The 24,824-nt window shown below is 44.5% G+C and overlaps 1 protein-coding gene across 6 annotated transcripts in view; it reads left to right on the top strand.

The window, feature by feature from the left end:
* Positions 1 to 24,824, top strand: part of LOC121273298 (rho guanine nucleotide exchange factor 25-like) — a 525,914-nt gene that overhangs the window by 290,575 nt on the left and 210,515 nt on the right. For all 6 annotated transcript variants that reach the window (XM_041180385.1, XM_041180386.1, XM_041180384.1 and 3 more), the window contains one exon: positions 18,659 to 18,951. In XM_041180385.1, coding sequence (XP_041036319.1) covers positions 18,659 to 18,951 — 293 coding nt within the window. The remainder of the gene's footprint in view (positions 1 to 18,658; positions 18,952 to 24,824) is intronic.

The following is a 24,824-nucleotide window of genomic DNA, read 5'->3' as shown; positions in this document are numbered from 1 at the left end:
AGGGTCGTGTAGTGATCACACATGAAGAGTCATTCAGACTCGAAATGTTAACTGTGTCCCTCCCCACAGATGCTGTCAGACCTGCTGAGTTTTTCCAGGTATTTTTATTTTTGTTTTGGATTTCCAGCATCCGCAGTTTTTTGCTTCTATTATAAAGGATGTTATCATTTCCTTACAGAGCAGCATTAATGGATTGCTCAGGCACCATGGCCAATAATATAACCAATCTGGGCACATTAATAGATTGGAAATAAGATTGTATGTACCCACATAATACTTGATAACTGCCTGTACAATATAAGACCATAAGACCATAAGACATAGGAGCAGAAATTAGGCCATTCGGCCCATCGAGTCTGCTCTCAACCCCATTCTCCCCCCTTCTCCCCGTAACCTTTGATCCCCTTACCATTCAAAAACCTATCTATCTCGGTCTTAAATACACTCAATGACCTGGCCTCCACAGCCTTCTGTGGCAATGAATTCCATAGATTCACCACTCTCTGGCTAAAGAAGTTTCTCCTCATCTCTGTTCTAAAAGGTCTTCCCTTTACTCTGAGGCTGTGCCCTCGGGTCCTAGTCTCTCCTACTATATGTTAAAGACTTGCATTTATATAGTGCCTTTCACAACCGCAGGACATTCCAAAGCGCTTTACAACCAATTGAAACATTAGTCACTGTTATAACGGAGGAGATGCTCTTCTTCAAATTTAGTGGAGTGGGATCTTTTACATCCACAAGAGAGGGCAGTTTAACATCTGAAAGACTGCACCTTCAGCAGTGCAGGACTCCCTCGGTACTGCACCAGGAGCCTAAATTATGAGTTCAGGTCTCTGGAGTGAAAAAACCTGCAGCCATGTGACCCAAAGGCGAGAGTGCTACCCACTGAGCCACTGCTGATGCAGGACAATACATAACCACACGATGCTTGATAACTGTGTAGGGAATATATAGGACAGAAGCCACCTATAGAGTACTGGATAACTCTTTATATAAGCTATGAACTATCGACGAGTCCTTTTTACCCCAAATACGCCTGTTCGCTGAGCAATAAGTGGGATCCCAGTTGTTAACTGATTGGCAGATAGCAAATGGTCTGGTCTTCTAAGATTCGATGTTTCTACCACACAGAGTGATAGTTGTGCAGGCAGCATGTTCTACACTGTAAAAAGGTCACGTACCCGGGTACTCATACATGTACAGCCATTTTTCATAACAGAAGACAAACCTTTATTACACTGTCAACAGGACATTCGACACTCAACAGCAAATGGCATGGATCACCTTATAAACCTTTACATGAAGGAGTAACTCATCATTATCCAGAAAACCCTTTACCCTGGAAACAAAGGATTAAATGTACTCTTTCTCCGCTGATTTCTAGAAACGTCACTTATGACAAGCCTCTATAAAACTCTGGAGAACTGAGTCCAATTCTGGGCAGCACACTTTAGGAAGGATGTGAAGACATTAGAGAGGGTGGAGAAAAGATTCACAGGAATGGTTCCAGGGATGAGGGACACCAAGGCTCCTTCGACAGCACCTTCCAAACCCATGACCGCTACCGAGAAGGGCAAGGGAAGCAGATGCATGCCAACACCACCACCTGCAAATTTTTCTCCAAGTCACTCACCACCCTGACTTGGAAATATATCACCATTCCTTCACTGTCACTGGCTCAAAATCCTGGAACTCCCTCCCTAACAGCACTGTGGGTGTACCTACACCACATGGACTGCAACGGTTCAAGAACGCAGCTCACCACCACCTTCTCAAGGGCAATTAGGGATGGGCAATAAATGCTGGTCTAACCAGCGACACCCACATCCCATGAATGAATAAAAAAAAGTTGCACAGATCGATTGGAGGAGCTGGGATGGTTGAGAGGAGATTTGATGAGCTGTTCACAATCATGAGGGGTCTGGACAAAGTAGATTGGGAGAAACTGCTCCCATTGGTGGAAGGATTGAGAACCAGAGGGCACAGATTTAAGGTGATTGGTGAAAGAACCAAAGGCAACATGAGGAAAAGCTTTTTCACCCAGTGAGTGGTTAGTAACTGTACACATCCTGCCTGAGAGTGAGGTGGAGGTAGGTCAATTACGACTTTCAAAAGAGAGCTAGAGAAGTACTTGAAGGGAAAGTCCTTGCAGGGCTGTGAGAGAAGGCGAGGGAGTAGGACTAGCTTGATTGTTCTGGCAGAGAGCTAGCAGGAGCATGATAGACTAAATGGCCTCCTTCTGTGCTGTAACCATTCTCTGATTCAGCTGCACATTTCATTGAAAACAAAATATTGGATCATCAGGCCTCAGAGAAAGAAAGATTGAGACAATGAGGTGGCTTTTATGGAGCATAAACAGCAGCACAGACCAGTTAGACCAAATGGTCTCTTTCTGTGCTGTGAATTGCTATGTAGTTTGCTCTTTTCTCCTGTAGAGTTGACCTCTCTAGTTGTGAACCTGATAAGGTTTCTAAAATATAAACTGGACTCGCAAAAACAAACATGTTAGCAATTCCTTTATGGGTTTCTGTGTTTCATGCTGTGAAGGCAGTGTAAAGTTACCAGTAGGCTTCAGTCAACAGAAAAGCAAGCTATTAACTTCAAGCAACACTGCCAACTTTTGTCCAGCCTCTAGTCTACCCTGCTCCCTTGAACACTTCTGGGCTTGTCAAAGCCAAACTCGTTCCACAATCCCAAATTCTAACCCCACAGCCCTCAGAACATACTTCTAAACTGATATCTTACAGCAGTACTAAAAAAAAGTGATTCAAGAGTTTTAGTCTAAATGACGGAAACTGGCTCCATTGCGTACAGCAGTGACATCTCTATCTCCTGCTGTTACCAGCAAAGACTGTAACCTTTTAATCAATGAATAGAGCTGACAAGTTGTCGAACTTGCAACATGGCCATTACTGTTGGCTGAGGGATGCTGTAATGAACTTCAATGCAAAGCTCGTCGCTGGACATAAAAGTCCTCAAAGGCCAATGCATCACTTCTTTTACAATATTGCAACATTCCTGACATTTCCAGCTTCAAAAGACAGATACCTCACACTGTCACAATATTAACCTGGCAACCCAATACACTGCTGGCAGTGATGGATGTGTTCAGTGCTCATTCTCATTAGAATACATTCATTGTGGGTTTTCTGTGTGGTACAGACGAAGATCCACTTACTTTTCTCTGAATCATTTAATCATTTTCAGAGATATAAACTTCTAGCTTTAATTGGAATGTCTTGAGGGCACCACAAGGTCTATGGCAGCAGGTACAGAGTCCAGACAAAGCAGCATTACACTGGTGCTGTGGTGAGATCCCTGTGGAGAGGGACAAAGCACACAATCATTCCACAAGGCCACGTGGGCTCATTGATCAATTTAACAAATGAGCGTGCTTATTTCCACTTATTTGACTGAAGCTATGTCTGGCCAAGTGCTGTAAGGTTGACACTGGTGAAGTGTAGCATTGTGACAAATCAATGGCAGTGTTTGAGTATTGCTTTTCTATTATTCTAGTAACCGGGGTGACTTGTTCTCAAGTGGGTGCTGTTACATGATGCAGCCATGGCCCCTCATAAAATCAAATAAAATGATATCAGTACTAGGTGCCATGTCAATGCTCATTACCACCAGCGATGCCTTCACAAGATCCTCTAAATCCAGTCACAATGAAGACACACCAACAGCAGAGTCCTCTCCCAGGCTAACTTTCCCAGCATCGAGGCGCCAATCACTCCAAACCAGCTCCGCTGGGCAGGACATGTAGCCCATATGCCAGACACCAGGCTGCCGAAGGCAATGCTGCACTCGGAACATGGTCGAGCAGCAGAGCCCCAGGAGAATAGCGGAAATACTTTTGAGATGTCCTCAAAGCCCCCCTGAAGAGGTCACACATCCCCGCCGACTCATGGGAGACCCTGACTTGTGACCCACTAAAATGGAGAAGGGTCATTCGGGAAAGTACTGAACACATCGAGAGACTTCATCGGGGGAGGTGCAGAGGTGAAGTCGAGGCGTCGGAGAGTGTGCAGAAACCTCATCTACCCGGCCCTCTAAGCACCACCTGTGGTAGAGTCTGTAGATCAGGCATTGGACTCACCAGTCACCTCGTAACCCATGGAACTGGAGTGGAACAAAGTCATCCTCGATCCCAAGGGGCTGCCTCAGGAGAAGTAGTTGCCACTGGGGAGCTGGGTGGCACAGCGGGTGTAGTGTTGACCTTTAACCACCAGGGGCTAAGTTAAAGCCAGGGCCAGGCGATGAGATGGAAAGTCTACCATCTTTGATGGACTAGAGGCCTGCGCTAACAATTTGGAAATATGAATTCAAATCCCACTGTAGCAGCTGGGGGAATTTAAATACAATTAACTAATAAAATCTGGAATTAAACCCTAGTGTCAGTGATGGTGACCACAAAACAGCTGCATTATTGTAAAAACCCATCAAGCTCACTAACCTCCTTCAGGAAAGGGTATCTACCATCCTCACCTGGTCTGGCCTATATGTGACGCCAGACTTGCAATGCTGTTGACTCTAAACCACCCATTGAAAAGCCACTCACCACTACCTTCTCATGGGCAATTAGGGATGGCCATGTCCTGTGAATGAATAAAAGAAGTGGGTCAAATGCTTTTTTTTTCACTAGATTACTGCAGAATTCCATGTTTTCTTATATCACGCACAATATGTATGTTGTACCATTCGATCTCGTATGACTTTGCTTTTGGGGAAATAAAGTCAAATGTGGTTTTCAGGTGAAGCAGGGCTAGAAGGCAGGGAATAATTGACCAGGATGTGTCGTCCATTCTGTCCGTCATTTTATGTAGCACTTTAAGAACATAAGAAATAGGAGCAGGAGGAGACCCTCAAACCTGCTCCGCCATTCAGATCATGGCTGATCTTCTGCCTCAGCTCCACCTTCACAACCTATCCCCATATCGCTTGATTCACTGAGCATCTATCAATCTTAGTCTTGAATATACTCGGTGACTCAGCATCCACTCAATATATTCATCCACTTGAATATACTCAGTGACTGAGAATTCCCAAGATCCACAACTGGGTGAAGAGATTTCTCCTCATCTCAGTCCTAAATGACCGACCCCTTATCCTGAGACCATACCCCCTTCCTCTTGACTTTCCAGCCAGGGGTAACAGCCTCTCAGCCTCTACCCTGCATCAAGCCCTCTCAGAATTTTACACGTTTCAATGAGATCACCTCACATTCTTCAGAGCTTCAGAGAATATAGGTTCATTCTACTCAATCACTCCTCAAGGGACAACCCTTTCATATGGAATCAATCTCGTGAACCTTTGTTGCACTCCCTCTAAAGCAAGTATATCCTTCCTTAGGGAAGGAGACCAAAACTGCACACACTACTCCAGGTATGGTCTCACCAAAGCCTTATGGTTTTCTTCCTATAATGCTGCAAATTCCTTGCAATAAAGGCTAACATACAGTTTTCTTCTGTAGCATATATTGGTTTTATAGTATCATTATTTGGAGTTGAAATAGTGAAACTTTCAGCAGTCTGGGAAGTGAAGTAGAGGTGGCTAGGGCATGAGAGTTTCCCTGCAGCACAGACTGAGGAGCAGGGAGATGCAAAACTGAGGTGCTAGAGTGCCACCACTGTCAGGAGGGTATAATTACAGCATGACGTGTTTATATAGACAATTCCCATTGTGGATGAAAGAAAGAAAGACTTGTATTTATACAGCACCAGTCTGATTGGCCAGCAGCTCTCGAGTCCGTGCAGCACCAGAACCTGCAGTGGACAGGACCGGGACAGTACGCAGTCCTGAGAGACGAGGACCAGTAAGTGTGGGGGGAGGGGAGGTGAGGCCCAAGGTGGGGTGGGGAGAGAGAACCTGCAGGGGCCAATTGAGGCCATTGACAGGGTCATTAAACTAATTAGTAGACCTGCCCGTCCAACCTTAAGGTTGGTGGGCAGACTGGGAGCCCTGGTGGGCGTTAGAAAAAGCATGAAACCTCATCCACGGGCGGGAGGAGATTTCATGTAGGTTTTTAAAAAATTTATTAAAGCTTTTGTAGAAGTTATGGACATGTCCCAACTCATGGGACAGTGTCGCATGAGGGTACATGTCAGGGATTTTTTTTTCTATTTTTAATATTTTTGACAGGAGAGGCGATCTCCCTGAGGCTGCACTTAGCCTCAGGGAGGTGAGTGCGCTCGTCCGTGTGCATGCACAAAAGAGCGCACTCTCGGGTTTAGAGACTTCCTCCTTGCCCGCACAGGGAACGCTTCCATGTGGACATCGCGCTGGGCGGGCCTTAATTGGCCCGCCCACTTAAAATGGCGGCACGCCCCCCCCCAATCAGGGGATCCAGTCGGAGGCGCGCCTGTGCGCGTCTGCCATTCAACTTCACCCCCAACGGGAGAAAGATCCTGCCAATAGATTAAAAGAAGTGGCTTTTAATGTTGGGAAGGATAACCAGAAGCCTGAGGATTGGGAGAATTTCAGAAACCAGCAAAGGATGATCAAAAGTTGATCCAAAGAGTAAAAAATAGAAGCTGAGAGCAAATTAGCCAGGAATATAATAACAGATCAGAACGTTTACAAGTATATAAAAAGGAAGAGAGTAGCTAAAGTAACATTGGTCCCTGAGGGGCAGACGCAGGAGAGGTTATCATGGGAAATGACAAAAAGGCAGTGATGTTGAACAAATATTTTGCTTTGCTTCACAGCTGAAAAGACAAACAACATTTCCAAAATAGAGGCTAAACCAGGGGCTAATAAGAATGAGGAGCCTAAGGTAATCAAGAGAAAAGATATTGGAGACACTTAAGGGACTAACAGCAGACAAATCCCGAGGACTGGTAGCTTTTAAAAAGACATTTTATTTCCCAGCTATTAACTGAAAAGACCACACAACAAGTTTTCACGTTTTAAAGGAAAAAACCTCTCCTGACAAAAGAAAAAGAATTGTTAGCTTAACACTATGGCCAGGATTTTTCAGGCAGCAGGGATTCCCTTCCCACCATCCGAAGAGTCGGTGGAGAACACATCCCCGCCGACACTGCCTGCCCCGCCTCCATTTCACACTCCAACAAGCGTTAATTGGCTGGAGGCGGGACTTCCCTCACTTGGGAGGAAGCCCCACCTCAGGAGAGCTGCCAGTCAGTCTGATTGGCCGGCAGCTCTCTAGTGCCAGCAGCGCCAGAAGTTGCAGTGGACAGGACTGGGACTGCAAGCATTCGCCAGAGCCCAAGTGCCGGGATTGCAGAAGCGGGTAAGTTTTGGGGGTCTCAGGGTGGGGGGAGGGGGGGTAGTATGGGAGGCCTCAGGAGTGGGGGAAGAGGAGGATAGTGAGGGACTGTGGTGTCAGCAGAGAGGTTGGTGGTCGGGTGTGGCGGGCAGGGAGGTCCTTTGGTTACCGGACCTTAAGGGGGCTGCTGATGGAGACCCCCTCCAACCCCCGTGCCCCCCATCCCCTCCCGTCCAAGGCTTGAAACCAATTTATTTTTGGGCTCCCCCCACGCCAGATAAACACTCCCACCAGCCTAAAAATTGAGGCTGGGCAGGAAGCGGCCCTTAAGTGGTCAATAATTGACCATTTAAGGGCCTCAACTGGGGCAAGGATGCGCAGGCCAGTCTAGGCCTCACCCATCCCAGCGTAAAGTTGCAGAGAGGTCAGAGCCAGGGGAAGGCCCACCTGAGGAATTTTACGCTCACCACCCACACCCCCCCCCACCCCCCACAGCCTACAAACGCGCTGGAGGAGGAGCGTGAAATTCTGCCCTGTTTATAGCATTTATACTTTAAACCAAAATTCTGAAGAGAACACTCCCCATCCTACTTTCAATTTCAACAATGAATCCCTATTCACGTTACTGGTTCTCCAGGGTTCATCCAATTCTCCTGGACCAAACCAAAGTATGCCACAGCTCCCAGGAATTCACTCTGATCCTCATTAGTGTCCCAGATTCGAAAAGGTCCTGGAGGATTGGAAGTTAGCAAATGATTTTTTTTCATGGGAACTGGACATTGCTTGCCCATCCCAAGAGGAGATGGCGGCATTGTGGTAATGTCACTGGACTAGTAATCCTGAGGCCCAGGTTAATGCTCTGGGGACATGGCGCCAAATCCATGAAATTTGAATTCAATAAATAAAAACCGGAATTAAAAGCTAATCTCAGTGATAGTGACCACGGAACTGTTGTCAATTGTCATAAAAAAAATCTGGGTCACTAATGTCCTTTAGGGAAGGAAACCTGCCATCCTTACCTGATCTGGCCTACATGTGAGTCCAGACCCACAGCAATGTGGTTGGCTCTTAACTGCCCTCTGAAATGATCTAGCAAGCCATTCGGTTCATCAAGTGTGGGCTTGCCAGTGACACCCACATCCCATGACAGAACAAATAAAAAAGAAACCCTAATTGCCCCTTGAGAAGGTGGTGGTGAGCTGCCTTCTTGAACCGCTGCAGTCCATATGGTGTAGGTACACCCACAGTGCTGTTAGGGAGGGAGTTCCAGGATTTTGACCCAGTGACAGTGAAGGAATGGTGATATATTTCCAAGTCAGGATGGTTAGTGACTTTGAGGGGAACTTCCAGATGGTGGTGTTCCCATGTGTCTGCTGCCCTTGTCCTTCTAGATGATAGAAGTCATGGGTTTGGAAGGTGCTGTCAAAGGAGCCTTGGTGAGTTGCTGCAGTGCATCTTGTTTATGGTACGCCAGGGCTTGAGGGAGTGAATAGTTAGGTTGGTGGATGGGGTGCCAATCAAATGGACTCCTTTGCCCTGGATGGTGTCGAGCTTCTTGAGTGTTGTAGGAGCTGCACTCATCCAGGCAAGTGGGGAGTATTCCATCACACTCCTGACTTGTGCCTTGTAGATGGCGGACAGGCTTTGGGGAGTCAGAAGGTGAGTTATTCAGAATCACAGAATTGTTACGAAGCAGAAGGAGGTCATTCGGCCCATCATGTCTGCACCGGCTCTCCAACCTAGCATTATGATTTAGTGCCATTCTCCTGCCTGTTCCCTGTCCCCTTGCACATTGTTTCTATTGAAATAATCATCTCTTGCCCTCTTGAATGCCTTGATTGAACCTGCCTCCACCACACTCCAGGCAGTGCATTCCAGACTCGAACCACTCGCTGTGTGAAAAAGTTTTTTCTCACATCACATTTGCTTCTTTTGCAAATCACTTTAAATCTATGCATTCTCATTCTTGAACCTTTTATGCCTCAGAACTCCCAGCCTCTGACCTGCTCTTGTAGCCACAATATTTATATGGCTGGTCCAGTTCAGTTTCTGGTCAATGGCAACCCCCAGGATGTTGATAATGCCATTGAATGTCAAGGGGCGATGGTTAGATTCTCTCTTGTTGGAGATGGTCATTGCCTGGCACTTGTGTGGTGCAAATATCAGTTAAGTTCTGAATATTGTCCAGATCTTGCTGCGTATTGACACAGACTGCTTCAGTATCTGAGGTGTGATACCGCTATTCAAGAAAGGAGGGATAGAGAAAACAGGGAACCACAGCCCAGTTAACCTGACATCAGTCATCAGGAAAATACTGGAATCTATTGTTAAAGAAGTCTTAACAATATATTTAGAAAATCATAATATGATCAGACAACATGGTTTAATGAAAGGAAAATCATGTTTAACAAACTTTATTCATGTTTTTTGAGCTTGCAACTAGTAAGGTGGATAAAAGGGAACCAGTAGATGTAGTATACTTAGACTTCCAAAAGGATTTCAATAAGGTACCACACAAAAAGTTATTATGGAAGACAAGCTCATATTAGCATGGATGGAGGATTGGTTAACGGACAGGAAATAAAGAGGAGGGATAAACCAGGCATTTTCAAGTTGGCAGACTGTGACTGGTGGACTGATGCAAGGATCCATGCTGGGACCTCAACTATTTACAACCTATATTAATGACCTAGAAAAAGAGACTGAGTAATGTCTCCAAGCTTGACGATGATCCAAAGCTAGTTGGAAATGTAAGCTGTGAGGAGGATACAAAGAAGCTGCAAAAAGATATAGACAGGTAAGTGAATGGCAACAAGGTGGCAGATGGAGTATAACATGGGGAAGTGAGAGGTAGCTACACCACATGGGCTGCAGCAGTTCAAGAAGGCAGCTCACCACCATCTTCTCAAGGGCAACTAGGGATGGGCAATAAATGCTGGCCTAGAGAGTGAAGTCCACATCCTGTGAATGAATTAAAATAAAATTCACCTAGGCCATAAGAATAGAAAAGCAGAATATTTTTTTAAAGGTGTGAAGCCTGTAAGTGTTGATGTTCAAAGAGACTTGGGTGTACACATGCAAGGAACACAGGAAGTTAGCATGCAGGTACAGAAAGCAATCAGGAAGGCAAATAGCATGTTGGGCTTCATTACAAGGGGGTTGGAGTACAAGAATAAGGAAGTCTTGCTACAACTGTACAGGGTTTTGGTGAGACCACATCTGGAATACTGTGTTCAGTTTTGGTCTCCATATTTAAGGAAGGGTATACTTGCATTGGAGGCGGTTCAGTGAGGATTCACTGGATTGGTCCCTGGGATGAGGGGGCTGTCCTATGATGAGAGGCTGAGTAAACTGGGTCTATATTCTCTGAAGTTTAGAATGAGAGGTGATCACATTGAAACCTAAAAGGTTCTGAAGGGGTTTGACAGGGTAGATACTGAGAGATTGTTTCCCCTGACTGGGGAATCTAGAACATGGGGACACAGTCTCAGGATAAGGGGCCGATCATTTAGGACTGAGAGGAGGAGAAATTCCTTTGTTGAGGGTTCTGAATCTTTGGAATTCCATATTCCAACAGGTTATGGATGCTGGATAGATTTTATGGTATTTCAGGGAATCAAACGATATAAGGAGCGAGCAGAAAAGTGGAAAAGAAAGACTCTAGGAGAAGGATGCACCATCTGTGGCTAACTGAGGAAGTTAAAGATAGTATCAAATTGAAAGAAAAAGCGTACAATTCCACGAAGATGAGTGGCAGGTCAGAAGATTGGACAAAATATAAAAAACAGCAAAGAATGACTAAAAAAATAAGGAGGGAGAAATTAGAATATGAGAGAAAGCTAACTGGAAATATAAAGACAGATTGTAAGAGTTTCTACAGGTATTTAAAAAAGAAAAGAGTAACTAAAGTGAGCGCTGGTCCTCTAGAGAGTGAGTCTGCAAAATTAATTGTGAAAAATGAGGAAATGGTGGATGAATTGGACAGATATTTTGCCTGAATTCACTATAGAGGATAAAAATAACATCCTAGAAATACTTGTAAATCAGGAGGTGAAAGGGAGGGAGGAACCTAAAACTAATACAGTCACCAGGGGACGGGTACTGAGAAAATGTTTAGAACTAAAAGCTGACAAGTCCCCTGGTCCTGATGGACTTCATCCTAGGGTCTTAAAAGAAGTGGCTGCTGAGATTGTAGATGCATTGGTTTTAATTTTCTAAAATTCCCTAGATTCTGGAAAGGTCCCATCAGATTGGAAAATAGTGAATGTAACTCCTCTACTCAAAAAAGCGAGGGAGACAGAAAGCAGGAAACTACAGGGCAGTTCGCTGTCATAAGGAAATGCTCGAATCTATTATTAAGGGGGTTATAGCTGGGCATTTAGAAAATCTCAATGCAATTAGGCAGATTCAACATTGTTTTGTGAGAGGAAAATCATGTTAGATTAACTTACAAGAGTTAATTGAGGAAATAACATGTAACGTGGATAAAGGGGAACCTGTTGATGTGGTGTATGTGGATTCCTAGAAGGCATTTGACAAGGTGCCACATCAAAGGTTACTACACTGAATAAGAGCTCATGGTGTAAGGGGTAACATAGTAGCACTGATAGAGGATTGGTTAGTTAGCAGGAAACAGAGAGTAGGGATAAATGGGTCTTTTTTGGGTTGGCAAGATGTGATGGGTAGAGTGCCCAAGGCTGAGTGCTGGGGCCTCAACTGTTTACAATTTATAGCAATGACTTGGATGAAGGAACCAGATGTATGTTTGCTAAATTTGCTGATGACACAAAGATAGATAGGAAAGTAAATTGTGAAGAGGACATAAGGAGTTTGCAAAGGGATATAGATAGATTAAGTTGAGTGGGCAAACATTTGGCAGGTGGAGTATAATGCGGTGGACTTGTCCACTTTGGCAGGAAGAAGAGAAAAGCAGCATACTATTTAAACGGAGGGAGATTGCAGAACTCTGCAGTACAGAGAGATTTGGGTGTCCTGGTATATGAATTAAGGAATGTTAGTATGAGGGTACAGCAAATGATTAGGAAGGCAAATAGAGGGGAAAATTAGAGTACGAGAGAAAGCTAGCCAGGAGTATAAAAACAGATAGTAAGAGTTTCTATAAATATTTTAAAAAGAAATGAGTTAACTAAGTGAGCAATGGTCCTATAGAAAGTGAGTCTGGAGAATTGATAATGGAAAACAAGGAAATGGCAGATGAATTGAACAGGTACTTTGCATCAGTCTTCATTATAGAGGATACAAGTAACATCCCAGAAGCAGCTATAAATGAGGAATTGGAAGGGAGGGAGGAACTCAGGAAAATCACAATTACCAGGGAAGTGGTACTGAGTAAATTGTTGGAGCTACGGGCTGACAAGTGCTCGGGTCCTGATGGACTTCATCCTAGGGTCGTAAAGGAAGTAGCTAGTGAGATAGTTGATGCATTGGTTTTAATTTTCTGAAACTCCCTAGATTCGGGAAAGGTTCCATTAGATTGGAAGATAGCAAATGTAACTCTATTATTCAAAAAGGGGGGGAGATGGAAAACAAAGAAACTACAGGCCAGTTAGCTTAACATCTGTCATAGGTAAAATGTTGGAAGCTATTATTAAAGAAGTTATAGCAGGGAACTTAGATAAGTTCAAGGTAATCAGGCTGAGTCAACATGGTTTTGTGATGTAACGAGTGGTGTGCCACAGAGATCAGTGCTGGGACCTCAACTGTTTACAATTTATATAAATGACTTGAATGAAGGGATGGATGGGATGGGTGCCAAATTTGCTGATGACACAAAGATAGGTAGGAATGTAATTTGTGAGAGGACATAAGGAAGCTACAAAAAGATATAGACAGGTTAAGTGAGTGGGCAAAGATTTGGCAAGTGGGGTATAATGTGGGAAAACGTGAAATTGTCCATTGTGGTAGGAAGAATAAAAGGGAGGCATATTATCTAAATGGTGAGAGATTGCAGAGCACTGAGATGCTGAGGGATCTGGGTGTCCTAGTGCATGAATTGCAAAAGGTTAGCATGCAGGTACAGCAAGTAATTAGGAAAGCTAATAGAATGTTATTGTTTATTACGAGTGGAATTGATTACAAAAGTAGGAAGGTTATGCTTCAGTTATACAGGGCACTAGTGAGACCACATCTGGAGCACTGTGTACATTATTGGTCTTATTTAAGGAAGAATGTAAATGCATTGGAAGCAGTTCAGAGAAGGTTTACCAGACTAATACCTGGAATGGGCGGGCTGTCTTATGAGGAAAGGTTGGACAGACTAGGCTTGTATCCACTGGAGTTTAGAAGACTAAGAGGTGACTTGATTGAAACATAAGATCCTGAGGGGTCTTGACAGGGTGGATGTGGGGAGGATGTTTCATCTTGTGGGAGAAACTAGAGCTAGGGGTCACTGTTTAAAAATAAGGGGTCACCCATTTAAAACAGAGATGAGGCGAATTTTTTTTCTCTCAGAGGCAGCTCACCACCACCTTCTCAAGGGCAATTAGGGATGGGCAATAAATGTTGGGCCAGCCAGCGACACCCACATCCCATAAATGAATTTTTAAAAACCCATGAAGAAAGGGTGAGGCACAGGAGGCAGGTGTATCCGTGGAGCCTGTACCCCGACATGGTTGGGTGCCTTTGGGAGAGAGAGTAGGAAAATCGGGGCTTGACGAACACACTTGGCCTGTTAAGCTGGGCTGACAAACAAGAACCTTGCAGCAAATGAGCCAAGCAGACAAAGAAGCAAAGAGACATTAAAGATAGTTTATCCTTTCAAGTTGAAGCCAAGGGCTTCCTGTTTTGAGCAAAGGGGAATCCAAGGCTTTTCATCAATCTTGAAAGGGAACAGTTTGTTGGAATGATGTCTGGTTACTATAGTTGCAAAGCGCAAGAGCCATGGCAGTATGGTGTGGGAGTGGGGAGGAAGTGTGATGGAATGCTCTGTGTGCTGCTGATCAAACCTAACCATTTAGGCTTGGCGTTTTTGTGAGTTCTGTATATGCTGCCAAGCTCCACACATAGACAGGGCCCAAATATCTCCTCCCAAAAAGAGGGACCCTAACTAGACCACCCTGCGATGACATAAACCTGGGCCTTCAATCAGTGTAAACCACTTTGAAGTCGATTATCGCCAAGTGTCTGTTGGCAATTTGACACACACACAGTTGAGAGGCCTCTGCTCCTGGTTTAAGTTCCATTTTTTTGCCCTCACACACTGAGGTATTTCATTTCAATCATGTCCCTGAGTATAGGTCACATGCTTCTGCACAAGAAGGCAAATAAAGAGGAGAGGCACTCTGGCTCTATAATGGTTGACATCTTCCACTAACTCCAAAAATGGGCAGTAACAATGCTTAGAAACAGGAAGTCCTGGCACAGTCTGTGAACAGCCAGGAACATATTTTTTTCAAAATGCCAGTGTTTTATCCCCACCCCCAAATTGTGTCCTATTCCAACATCATGGCTGTCCTCACTGATTTGTACTTGGTCCTCGATCTCCAACACTTCATACGAACATACAAATTAAGAACAAGATTCGAGCCTGTGCTATCGTTTGATAAGAGCATGGCTGATCTGATTGTGGCCTCAGCTCTACTTTCCTGTCTACCCCCTATATTCTTGGACTCACTTATCAATCAAAAATCTATCTAACTCAGCCTTAAAAATATTCAATGAGCCTGCCTCCTCTACTCTTTGGGGAAGAGAATTTCACAGACTAACGACCCTCTGAGAGAAAGAATTCTCCTCATCTCAGTCTTAAATGGGCGAGCCCTTATTTTTAAACTGTGTCCCCTAGTTCTAGTCTCTCCCACAAGGGGAAACATCCTGTCAGCATCCACCCTGTCAAGTCCCCTCAGGATCTTATATATTTCAATATGATCACCTCTCATTCTTCTAAACGCCAATGGATACAGGCCCAATCTATCCAGCCTTTCCTCTTCATCCCAGGAATCAGTCGAGTGAACCTTCTCTGAACTGCTTCTAATGCAGTTATATCCTTTCCCAAGTAAGGAGACCAAAACTGTGCACAGCACTCCAGATGTGGTCTCATCAAAGCCCTGTACAACTGTAGTAAAACATCCCTACTTTTATATTCTATTCCCCTTGCAATAAACAACATAATTCCATTTACCTTCCTAATCACTTGTTGTACCTGCATACTAACTTTTCCTGATTCATGTACCAGGACACCTAGATCCCTCTGTACCTCAGAGTTCTGCAATCTCTATTTAAATAATATGTTGCTTTTCTATTCTTCCTGCCAACATGGACAAGTTCACATTTTCCCCCATTATACTCCATCTGCCAGATTTTTGTCCACCAACTTAACCTGTCTATATCCCTTTGCAGACTCCTTATGTCCTCCTCACAACTTATCCCTACTCTCTGCTTCCTGTTAGCTAAACAATCCTCTATCCAAAACAAAAACAGAATTACCTGGAAAAACTCAGCAGGTCTGGCAGCATCGGCGGAGAAGAAAAGAGTTGACGTTTCGAGTCCTCATGACCCTTCGACAGAATTTGAGCTCGAACTCTTTTCTTCTCCGCCGATGCTGCCAGACCTGCTGAGTTTTTCCAGGTAATTCTGTTTTTGTTTTGGATTTCCAGCATCCACAGTTTTTTTGTTTTTAATCCTCTATCCATGCTAATATGTTACTCTCTGCACCATGAGCTCCTATTTTGCATAGGAACCTTTAACATGGTAAATTTAGAATTCTTCTCACTCCTCCCCATCTCTGTAGCCTCTTCCATCCCTATAACCCTCGGTGAACTGTAATTCTGGCCTGTTACACATCACCACCAATGTCAATATGCTTTCAGTCTCCTAGGCCCTAAGCTCTGGAATTCCTTCCGTAAACCTTTCTGCCTCGCTACCTCCTTCTCCTCCTTTAAGGCTGTTCGTAAAACCCACCTCATTGACCAAGCTTTTACTCATCCCTCCTAATATCCCTTCCAATGGTTCAGTCACCATTTTCCCTCATACCTCTGAAGCATCTTGGGATGATTTTTTTCTCCATTGAAGGCGGTGTATAAATCCAATGTTTTGTTGTTGTATACTTCAAAAAAAAATAAGGCATTTGTAAATCAAGTCACGAATGATTCTGTCAATTATCCTCCAGACTGTAAATGAAATGAAAATGTCTGTGGGATAATAAAAGGCAAAAGCGCGATTATATTTGAAAGCTGGGTGTCACAGATTCGGAGGAGAAGGATAGATACCGAGTAAAATGAAGGTGCCATGTGGCTAGAAAACTAGATGGGAATCTGGACACATGCACAAGAGCTGCACTTTCACCTTGGAGTCTGAAGGTCGTGGGTCCAGGTTTCATGACAAAGGGCAGGAAAGTTCTCCCAGAGTACTGATTAATGTTAATCTCTCGACCAGCTACCCTAAAAAAAAGGATTATCTGGTCACTATCACATTGCTCTTTGTGGGATCTTGCTGTGCGCATCATGTTTCCTAAGTTACAACACTTCAAAAGCACTTCACTGGCTGTAAAGCACTTTGGGACATCCTGAGGTCATGAAAGGTGTTTTGGGGCATGCAGGTCTGGTTGCCATTTGTTTTAAGCCTAGGAACGTAGGAAGGCAAAAACCAGTTGCCATAGCCTGGCAGTGTGCAAGTCCCACACGCCATCACCCTCTACGCACCCCTTGGTGGAATTGCCTGGCAGAGGCAATAAACCAGAGGATAAGAACCTTTGGTCAATTTTGGGAAAAAAAAATTCTTAGATCCTGCAATAGCCATGCAAGCTCCAGAAGACAGCTTAATCTCGCTGGCAACTCCCAGTGATCCAATTGCTTCTCGTATGTAGCAAGGTATCAAGACTGACAGTCTGGTCCAAAAGTGGGTGGAAGTTAACTCTGGGGATAACCCTGAGCTTGACACTGGTGGCAAAGCACAAGTTAGGAACACATCGCCCGATTCCTTTGATAGTGCAGGCCACAAGAATTGGCAAGATGTTTCTCAATCCCTCGATAAGTGTTAGCACCTTAAAGCATCCTCCTGGCTGTCTTGCTCTTCAAAATAAGCACATCTTAGTTAATTTACCATGTTAATCCTGGATAAGGAATGCCTCCGCTGGTGTTAAACTTGCTTCATTGATTAGCACGCTTTATTTGAACTGAGGTGTTCTTGTGATGTGAATACCGAGATACATGGTATCAAAGAATGGCAAATCATTGGTGTGTTTCCAGTCACATGGTCACACGATAGTTGCAGACGAGGAAGGCCATTTGGCCCCTCTGTGTTCATTCATGCTGAAAAGACAGCAAAGTCCCTCCTTATCGTGGCACCCAATTGTTTCTTAACTCAACTATTCCACCCAGGAGTCCATTCCCCTGCATCTATTAATCACATCCTGTGTGAGGAATTACCTCAGACCAGTTATTCTTTGAACCTTGGCCTCTTGTCTTACACTCGGCTTTGCTGATTTAGCTTTTCCATGATATTTACTGTTCTTCATTTCTCTGGAAGACAGGGGCTATCTTGGGGTTAAGGTTTAAGATTTGGCTGCTGTTGGAATGATTAATGCCTGAATATCCAGACTTCCGATAAACCGAAGCCTGAGCCTGCATTCAGCTGCCTTGAATAACCGATTATTCTCAGTCCATAAATGTTGATCCTGGCTTCACTTTTCAGTTTGCCTTTGAATTAATTGCAGTCATAAGCAGCTTAGCCAGCCACGTTGAAGCCTGGGTTAGATAGATTTTTGGTGTCTCAGGGAATCAAGGGATATGGGGAGCGGGTGGGAAAGTGGAGTTGAAGTTGAGGATGAGCTTTGATCATATTGAATAGCGCAGGAGGCTCGAGGAGCCATATGGTCTATTCCTGCTCCTGTTTCTTATGTTCTTTGAAATTGCCTGTTTATCACAAAGTATTTACAGGGCTGAAACAGGCCATTCAGCCCATGCCAGTGTTCGTGCTCCACACTACTTCATCTAACGCCAACAAGCATATCCTTTGTCCTTTCTCCCTTGTGTGTTTATTTAACTTCCCCTTAAATGCATCTACGCTATTCACCTCAGCTGTTCCCTGTGGGTGCAAGTTCCACCTTCCCACCACTCTGAATAAAGAAGCTTCCCCAAATTCCCTACTGGATTTATTTGTGACTATCCTTCATTTATGGTCCCTAGTTTTGGACTCCCCAAGTGAAAACGTCTTCCCCACGTCTGCAATTGCGAAAGGGTTTGATAGCGCAAAGATCTCTATCAGGTCTCCCCTCAGTCTCCTCTTTTTTAGAGAAACCAGTCCCAGCCTGTTCATTTTTTCCTGAGAGTTATTACCCCTCAGTTCTGTTAACATTGTTGTGACAAAAGGTTTAATGTTCAGAAGGTTAGTTCCGCTCAAACAGAAAGGACAAGCCAAATGTCGAAAGTAAATGGAGCGAGCTGAGCACTGAGCGACCCTCTCTCTTTTTCCTAGAGTCGTACTCCATGACAGGAAGCGATGGAAGCATCTCCACGTCAATGGCCTCGATCCAGCCACAGCCCTCCACCAGTTCAGCCCCCAGCTCGCCCAGCTCCAAGCGCTCGGTGAGCACGCTGAAAAAGTGGCTGACCAGCCCAGTCCGCAAGCTCAGCAACAGCAAGGTTGACAGGCAAGTGAAGAAGCTGGAAAGCAAGCCCAAGAAGGCAGAGCGACGGAAGAGTGTCGATGAGCGGCGGAAGAGCATCGACCTGGGGATAGTCAACAAAGGGAATGAAGCTCAAGACGTGGTAAGAGCCCCTTTTTGTTTTGCTTGAGTTCTTTCACTGCTTGGTTGTGGCAGGCATCAGAATGCAAACGTCATCTTGTTTTGAAATTCTAGTTGAAAGATGCATAAGCAGAGGCTGCCACTGCTGTCAGGCAGAGGTGATAAATCGCTGAGGCCTATTATAAACCTTCAGCTCTCCAAGTCGACTTTACTATGATAATGCTCACCACATGAATGCTTAGCTTAGCCACATAACAGCAGTCTCTGCATCTCAAAACAAAAACAGAATTACCTGGAAAAACTCAGCAGGTCTGGCAGCATCGGCGGAGAAGAAAAGAGTTGACGTTTCGAGTCCTCAGTCATGAGGACTCGAAACGTCAACTCTTTTCTTCTCCGCCGATGCTGTCAGACCTGCTGAGTCTTTCCAGGTAATTCTGTTTTTGTTTTGGATTTCCAGCATCCGCAGTTTTTTTGTTTTTATCTCTGCATCTCAAAGTCGCTCAGCACGCGTGCAGCATCGCTACTGAGAGGTTGCTTCCCCTGGCTGGAAAGTCTAGAACTAGGGGGCGCAATCTCAGGATAAGGGGTCGGCCATTTTAGGACTGAGTTGAGGAGAAGTTACTTCTCTCAAAGGGCTAAGAGTCTTTGCAATTCTCTACCCCAGAGTGCTGTGGACGCTCCAATATTGAATATATTCAAGACTGAGTTACGGGAACAGGAAAGTGGAATTGAGGTAGAAGATGCGTGGCCTACTCCAGCTCCAATTTCTTGTGTTCTTAAATCATAAGTCTATTTATAACAAATAAGTTTGCAGTTTTAGCATACAGAGGAAATTATTCTCCCACTCCACTGCCACCCCGCCCCCCCCCCCCCCCCCCCCAAATAAATCATGGTCTGGCCTTATCTTACCAGCTCCCTAGCTGAGGAACCCTACATTGCAGAGCAATATAACCACAGAAGGATTCAGCGAAGCCTATTAGACAGCAAAGAGTCACGGGGGTCTGCCTTATTTACCATCACAGTCTCCATGAAGAGAAACCTGCAGAGGTATAACTCCTCCTGGTTTGGAATTTAAATGAATGAGGAAACATTTTGCTGGTAAATAGTTGCTTGGTAGGTACAGAACTTGGGTATGAGTGTAAAAAGAGACAGGCTGTTGAAACTTTTCGTCTTGCACTCATCAGGACAGATTTGCAAGAATATCAAATCCCAAAGAGAACAACAATTTATACTGCATAAGAAAAGGGTGCTGATTGGTTGGCAAGTTGATTCTGATTGGTTGAAGAGTTACCATGGGAAATGTGCCAGGGAACTATTGTCTCCCAGACTTTTGTTTAATTCATAAGTGCAGTGACCTCTCACAGAACCATATAGAAGTCACGGCACAGAATCAGGCCATTCTGCACAACCGGTTGGTGGTCACTCTGCATGTGTACAAATAGCTCTGATCACAATTACCCCTGTCTTCATATCCATTATAGCCCTTTCAAGATTCTGAGATGGAATGAATGAATTGAACCCAGAAAACTTGCTTACAATGGTCATAAACTGCACAACCAGGGGAGACAACCTCAAGCTTGGTGGGGTTGTGGTGGGGGGGAGGGAATGGAGCACAGACAGTTTTGATTTAATTAGACAGAATTAGGGAACAGAATCTTCGGGGAGTCTGTGTGGAAACACAGAAGGGAAAGTCAGAGGACATGGGCAATTGAGGAGGAATGGGATCGATCAAATGGACTGTAGACCCTGACAGCCCCACCGTTCAGTGATCAGCAGTGGGAAGACTGCCTGATTTACTGCTCTTCAGCCCAAACTGCTGAAGCCTACTGAAGTGACTCCAACACTTTTCCAAATATGCAACAACATGCAGAGCATCCTGTATGTCAACAGCAGATATGCTGGAAATTGTCACAAGGCATTCATCCTTTGAAATTCCATCTTTAAAGAAGAAAGTCAGGTCACCAAATGCCTTCTGAGTGACCAAGCCAACCTCTGCTCCCATGCTTAATGACTAAGAGTGATCTGAACCATAGCAGAGAGTGCCACAAGGAGACACACGCTTCTACTAGATCGTAGAGGGGACTATTGGAAAGTCACTCCATGGACTTGAGCACAAGATATAGGCTGGCACTCCTCTGTAGTGTCTTGTGGTTTGTCTCATGGCTTAATCTATAATGAGAAGGTTTCCCTCTACTCCTGAGTAACTCTGGTCTGACTCAGGTAGGCTACCTCGAAGCTACTCTATTAACTCTCTGTACAAGATGAGCTGCTAGGTAAGCACATCTCTCTTGTGTACAGAGTATTCCATCTGCTCTACAGAGTCTCTCGCACATGGCTGCTGATGTCACTGTTACATAATACACATCATTACCTCATTACCATAACTATTAACCCATTATGCTACACCTCCCCACAAGTATAATCTCAACTTCTTTAATAACAATGTTAAACTATTTCTTAAGCTATTTACATTACATTTACACTACCACCATCTCCCTCACAAAGTCCGTAGTTGACAGGTTAAGCCTCTGCAGTGCCTTCACAACTGTCCCTGACCTTGTTTGTCACCGTTGAGGAAGGGAGATGGTCTTGAACTGGGTTTGGTGACTGGGTCACCATCCTGTGAGGTGATTTATGTAGTCTTCGGACCATCATCCCAAAGCTTGTGGTAATCAAAGATGTGTTTTTGCATTCTCAAATAAGATTCGAACTTTCCTGTTCCTACTGGCGTCTGGATGAGATAAGAACATGGTTGTTCAGTTCATTTAAGGACTGTGCCTTCAGATTTTCAATCTTGAATCCAGACTTTCTGACCTGGTACTAACGGTGTTCAAGTCTTCACTCTATACCTGGAGTTACATCAGTTCTTCTGTTTTCCACATAGGCTCATCTCCATATTCCTCACTCTTTTATGGTCATCAGCTGTAATGTTGGGTTGCAGGTTCTGCTGCAAAGGAATATGTGTCTTCAGCCGTTGGCCCATGAGCAGCTCTGCTGGTGGAAAGCCTTTACTTAAAGGTGTAGTTCTGTAATTCAGCTGGGCTAAATTCTAATCGCTGTTCTTGGCCATTAACATTTGAATAATTTTCGCCACGCTTTCAGCCTCTCCATTGGCCTGTGGGAGAACGGGAAAACTAGTAAGACGAGTGACTCCACAGTGTTCTGTAAACTTCTTGAAGTATTCATTCACTTGGGCCCATTGTCCGAAACAATTTCACCCGGAAACCCATGTGTGGAGAAGATATTCTTTAATGCTCTTGTCACAGTCTCAGCCATCGTAGTGTGGAGTCTGGTAGCTTCTAACCACCTTGAATAATAATCCACTGTGACAAGGTATGCTTTTCCTTGAAATTCGAAGAGGTCTAGTCCCAATCCATCTGGAAAACTAGATGCTAATAAAGGTTCTGGCTATTAATTGCGCAAGTATGGCATGACAAGACAAAGTCTTGCATTGTCTTTGAAATGCCTGGCCGCTACACAGACTGATGTTCACGAGCTCTACACTTCAATATTCCCAAGTGAGCACCTTGGACTCTATGATGAATCTCCTCCCTCATAGCCTTGGGCAGTGGTTGAATATGAGAAGATCATCCACTATCATTAGGCGTGTTCCTTGTTCATGGTATTTTCAAAGGAGCTGGTCATTTCAATTGTATTTTGACCAACCTTCTTGTCAAAATGTCCTAACCTGGCTACATGCCACATCTTCCGTCTGTCCTTTCCCAACTTCCCGCCATTTCCACCCAGACTGGGAATCCGTTACGATTGATGAGACTATCTCCACCTCAGAAACAAGTATGGTTAAGGAACGATCATCTGTAGCCCTGGATAATGCGTCACATGTGGTTCGGGTTTTCCCTAGCACATGCACAGCTGTGTACTGGTAACACATCAGCCCAAGCATGAAACGTTGTGTGCATAGAGGCATTTTGACAATCTCTGTGGAATTCAGAAGGGTGACCAATGGTTTATGGTCTGTCTCAATTTGAAATGGTAATCCCTTCAAATAATACGAGAATCTCTCTCAGGTCCAGATTACCGCCAATGCTTCTTTCTCTAGAGTCGCATCGTGTTGCTCCGTTTCTATCGATACCACTCAGACAAAGTAGACTGGCTTTCTGTTACCATCCTTCTGGACCTGAATGAGTACAGCTGCAAGGCCTGTTGAGGATGCATTGGTGGCAATCGTCATGAGAAATCTGGGATCATAATGCGCCAGCACATCTGAAGAGATGAGCCTTTCCTTTATTCGCTGCAAAGGACTGTCAAGGGTTCAGTAATTGTAGCTAAATTTGGAATAAACTTGCCAACCTGACTGACCATTCCGAGGAACCTCTGGACATCAGTAGCACACTTTGGTTGTGAAAAGTTGCTGGTCATTATTTTGAAGAAAGGCAGGAAAGTTCTCCCCTATCCTGGTTTCTAAGTTAAAAGATGATCTGGTCATTTAACACATTGCTGTTTGTGGGATCTTGCTGTGCACAAATTGGTTGCCGCATTTTCTACATGACAACTGGTGGAAATTGGGGCAGAAGAACATAGGGCAGGGGGATCTATGCAGAAACTCATGGTGGGCTTCAGTCCCCCTTTAACTCTCTCTTCATCATCATCATAGTTGACATAGGGAGGGGGGTTATACCTCTGTCCTTTGTCATCTTTCCTTCCTGCTGTGCCCTTTATGGCTGTGGTGCATGTACAGGAAAGGAGGGTATAAGCTGCGAATGGGTGAATGTTATCACCTTGGGATTAAAGAGAAAGAGAGAGGGGGAGAAGGGGGTCTGTGCGGACAGTCACAGTGATGCCAAGTCAACCGCACAACTGTTAATTCACTAACCTGATGTTGACAATATGCAACTGACCTCGCTAACTCCCATGGCAAAAGTGGAATGTCACGTCTGCGTCAGTTGGAGACTGATTGCTATGATTCGCCAACAACTTTGTTATCATTGTATTAGAATTACCAGGATGGCAGAGGCCGAACTAGGTCTTGGTCTTTCTTTTGCCTAAAAATTCCCATGTGGCCATTCTTAAAAAGTACAAGACAAAGATTGGTGAGAAATGGAGTGGAGTTATCAGAGAGTCAAGTGAGTGAGCCACACCCTGCTTCTTCCTTATCTGTTGTCCCCTATTCAGTTACTGGGGTCTGCAGGCTGACATCCTTTTGTAAAGGTCACACTCTCATTTCCATACACTTCAGCAGGTTACACTAATTTTACACTGGATCTACACTAATCACTACTGAGTGTCATTATAGCACAGAAGGAGGCCATTCAGCCCATTGAGTCCATGCTGGATCCCAATGGATATTCAAATGCACTGACCCAAGAAATTCTTGCATAAATACTTCTCCTGGCCACTAGTGGGTGCAGATCTTTTTTTGCAATGGTGGACTAGTGTCGCATGCAGGCGAACTCCCATTGAACTTTGAATGACAAAGCTGAAGGCATGAGGCTGTGCTTCCAAGAACAAGAGCAAATCTCATTTACACATTTGAATTAGTCACTGAGGCTGGGAAGAACAGATCAAAAAGCTGAGAGGCTCAGAATAAACTGGAGAGATTGTGAATCAGCTTCACAGATACCCAAAGTGCAGTTATACAGAAGGATAGTAGTCTGACCATATGTGTTAGAGAGTGCAATTCAGTCCCAAGGGTCCCAGTTGCTTTACTGACTCCCCCCTGCCCCCTGACTTTTGTGGTCGTAACCATGAATGCCTTCAAACTGTGTTATTGCATCCTACTAGACTGCCAGCCAACTATTAGTCTATGTGAAGTGAGTCATGGTAGGTTTCTCCTCCCTTCCTGCCCCCTTTGAGGTGGTTTAGATCACAAAGGCTATAAATCACATTACGAATGGTCTGACAAGGTGATAAACATGTTCTGATTTCAACTAGAGG

Source organism: Carcharodon carcharias, chromosome X (genome assembly GCF_017639515.1).
Source record: "Carcharodon carcharias isolate sCarCar2 chromosome X, sCarCar2.pri, whole genome shotgun sequence".
NCBI classification, from domain to species: Eukaryota; Metazoa; Chordata; class Chondrichthyes; order Lamniformes; family Lamnidae; genus Carcharodon; species Carcharodon carcharias.
Note: the sequence above shows the minus strand (reverse complement) of the source record. Positions and strands in the feature narration are given on the sequence as shown.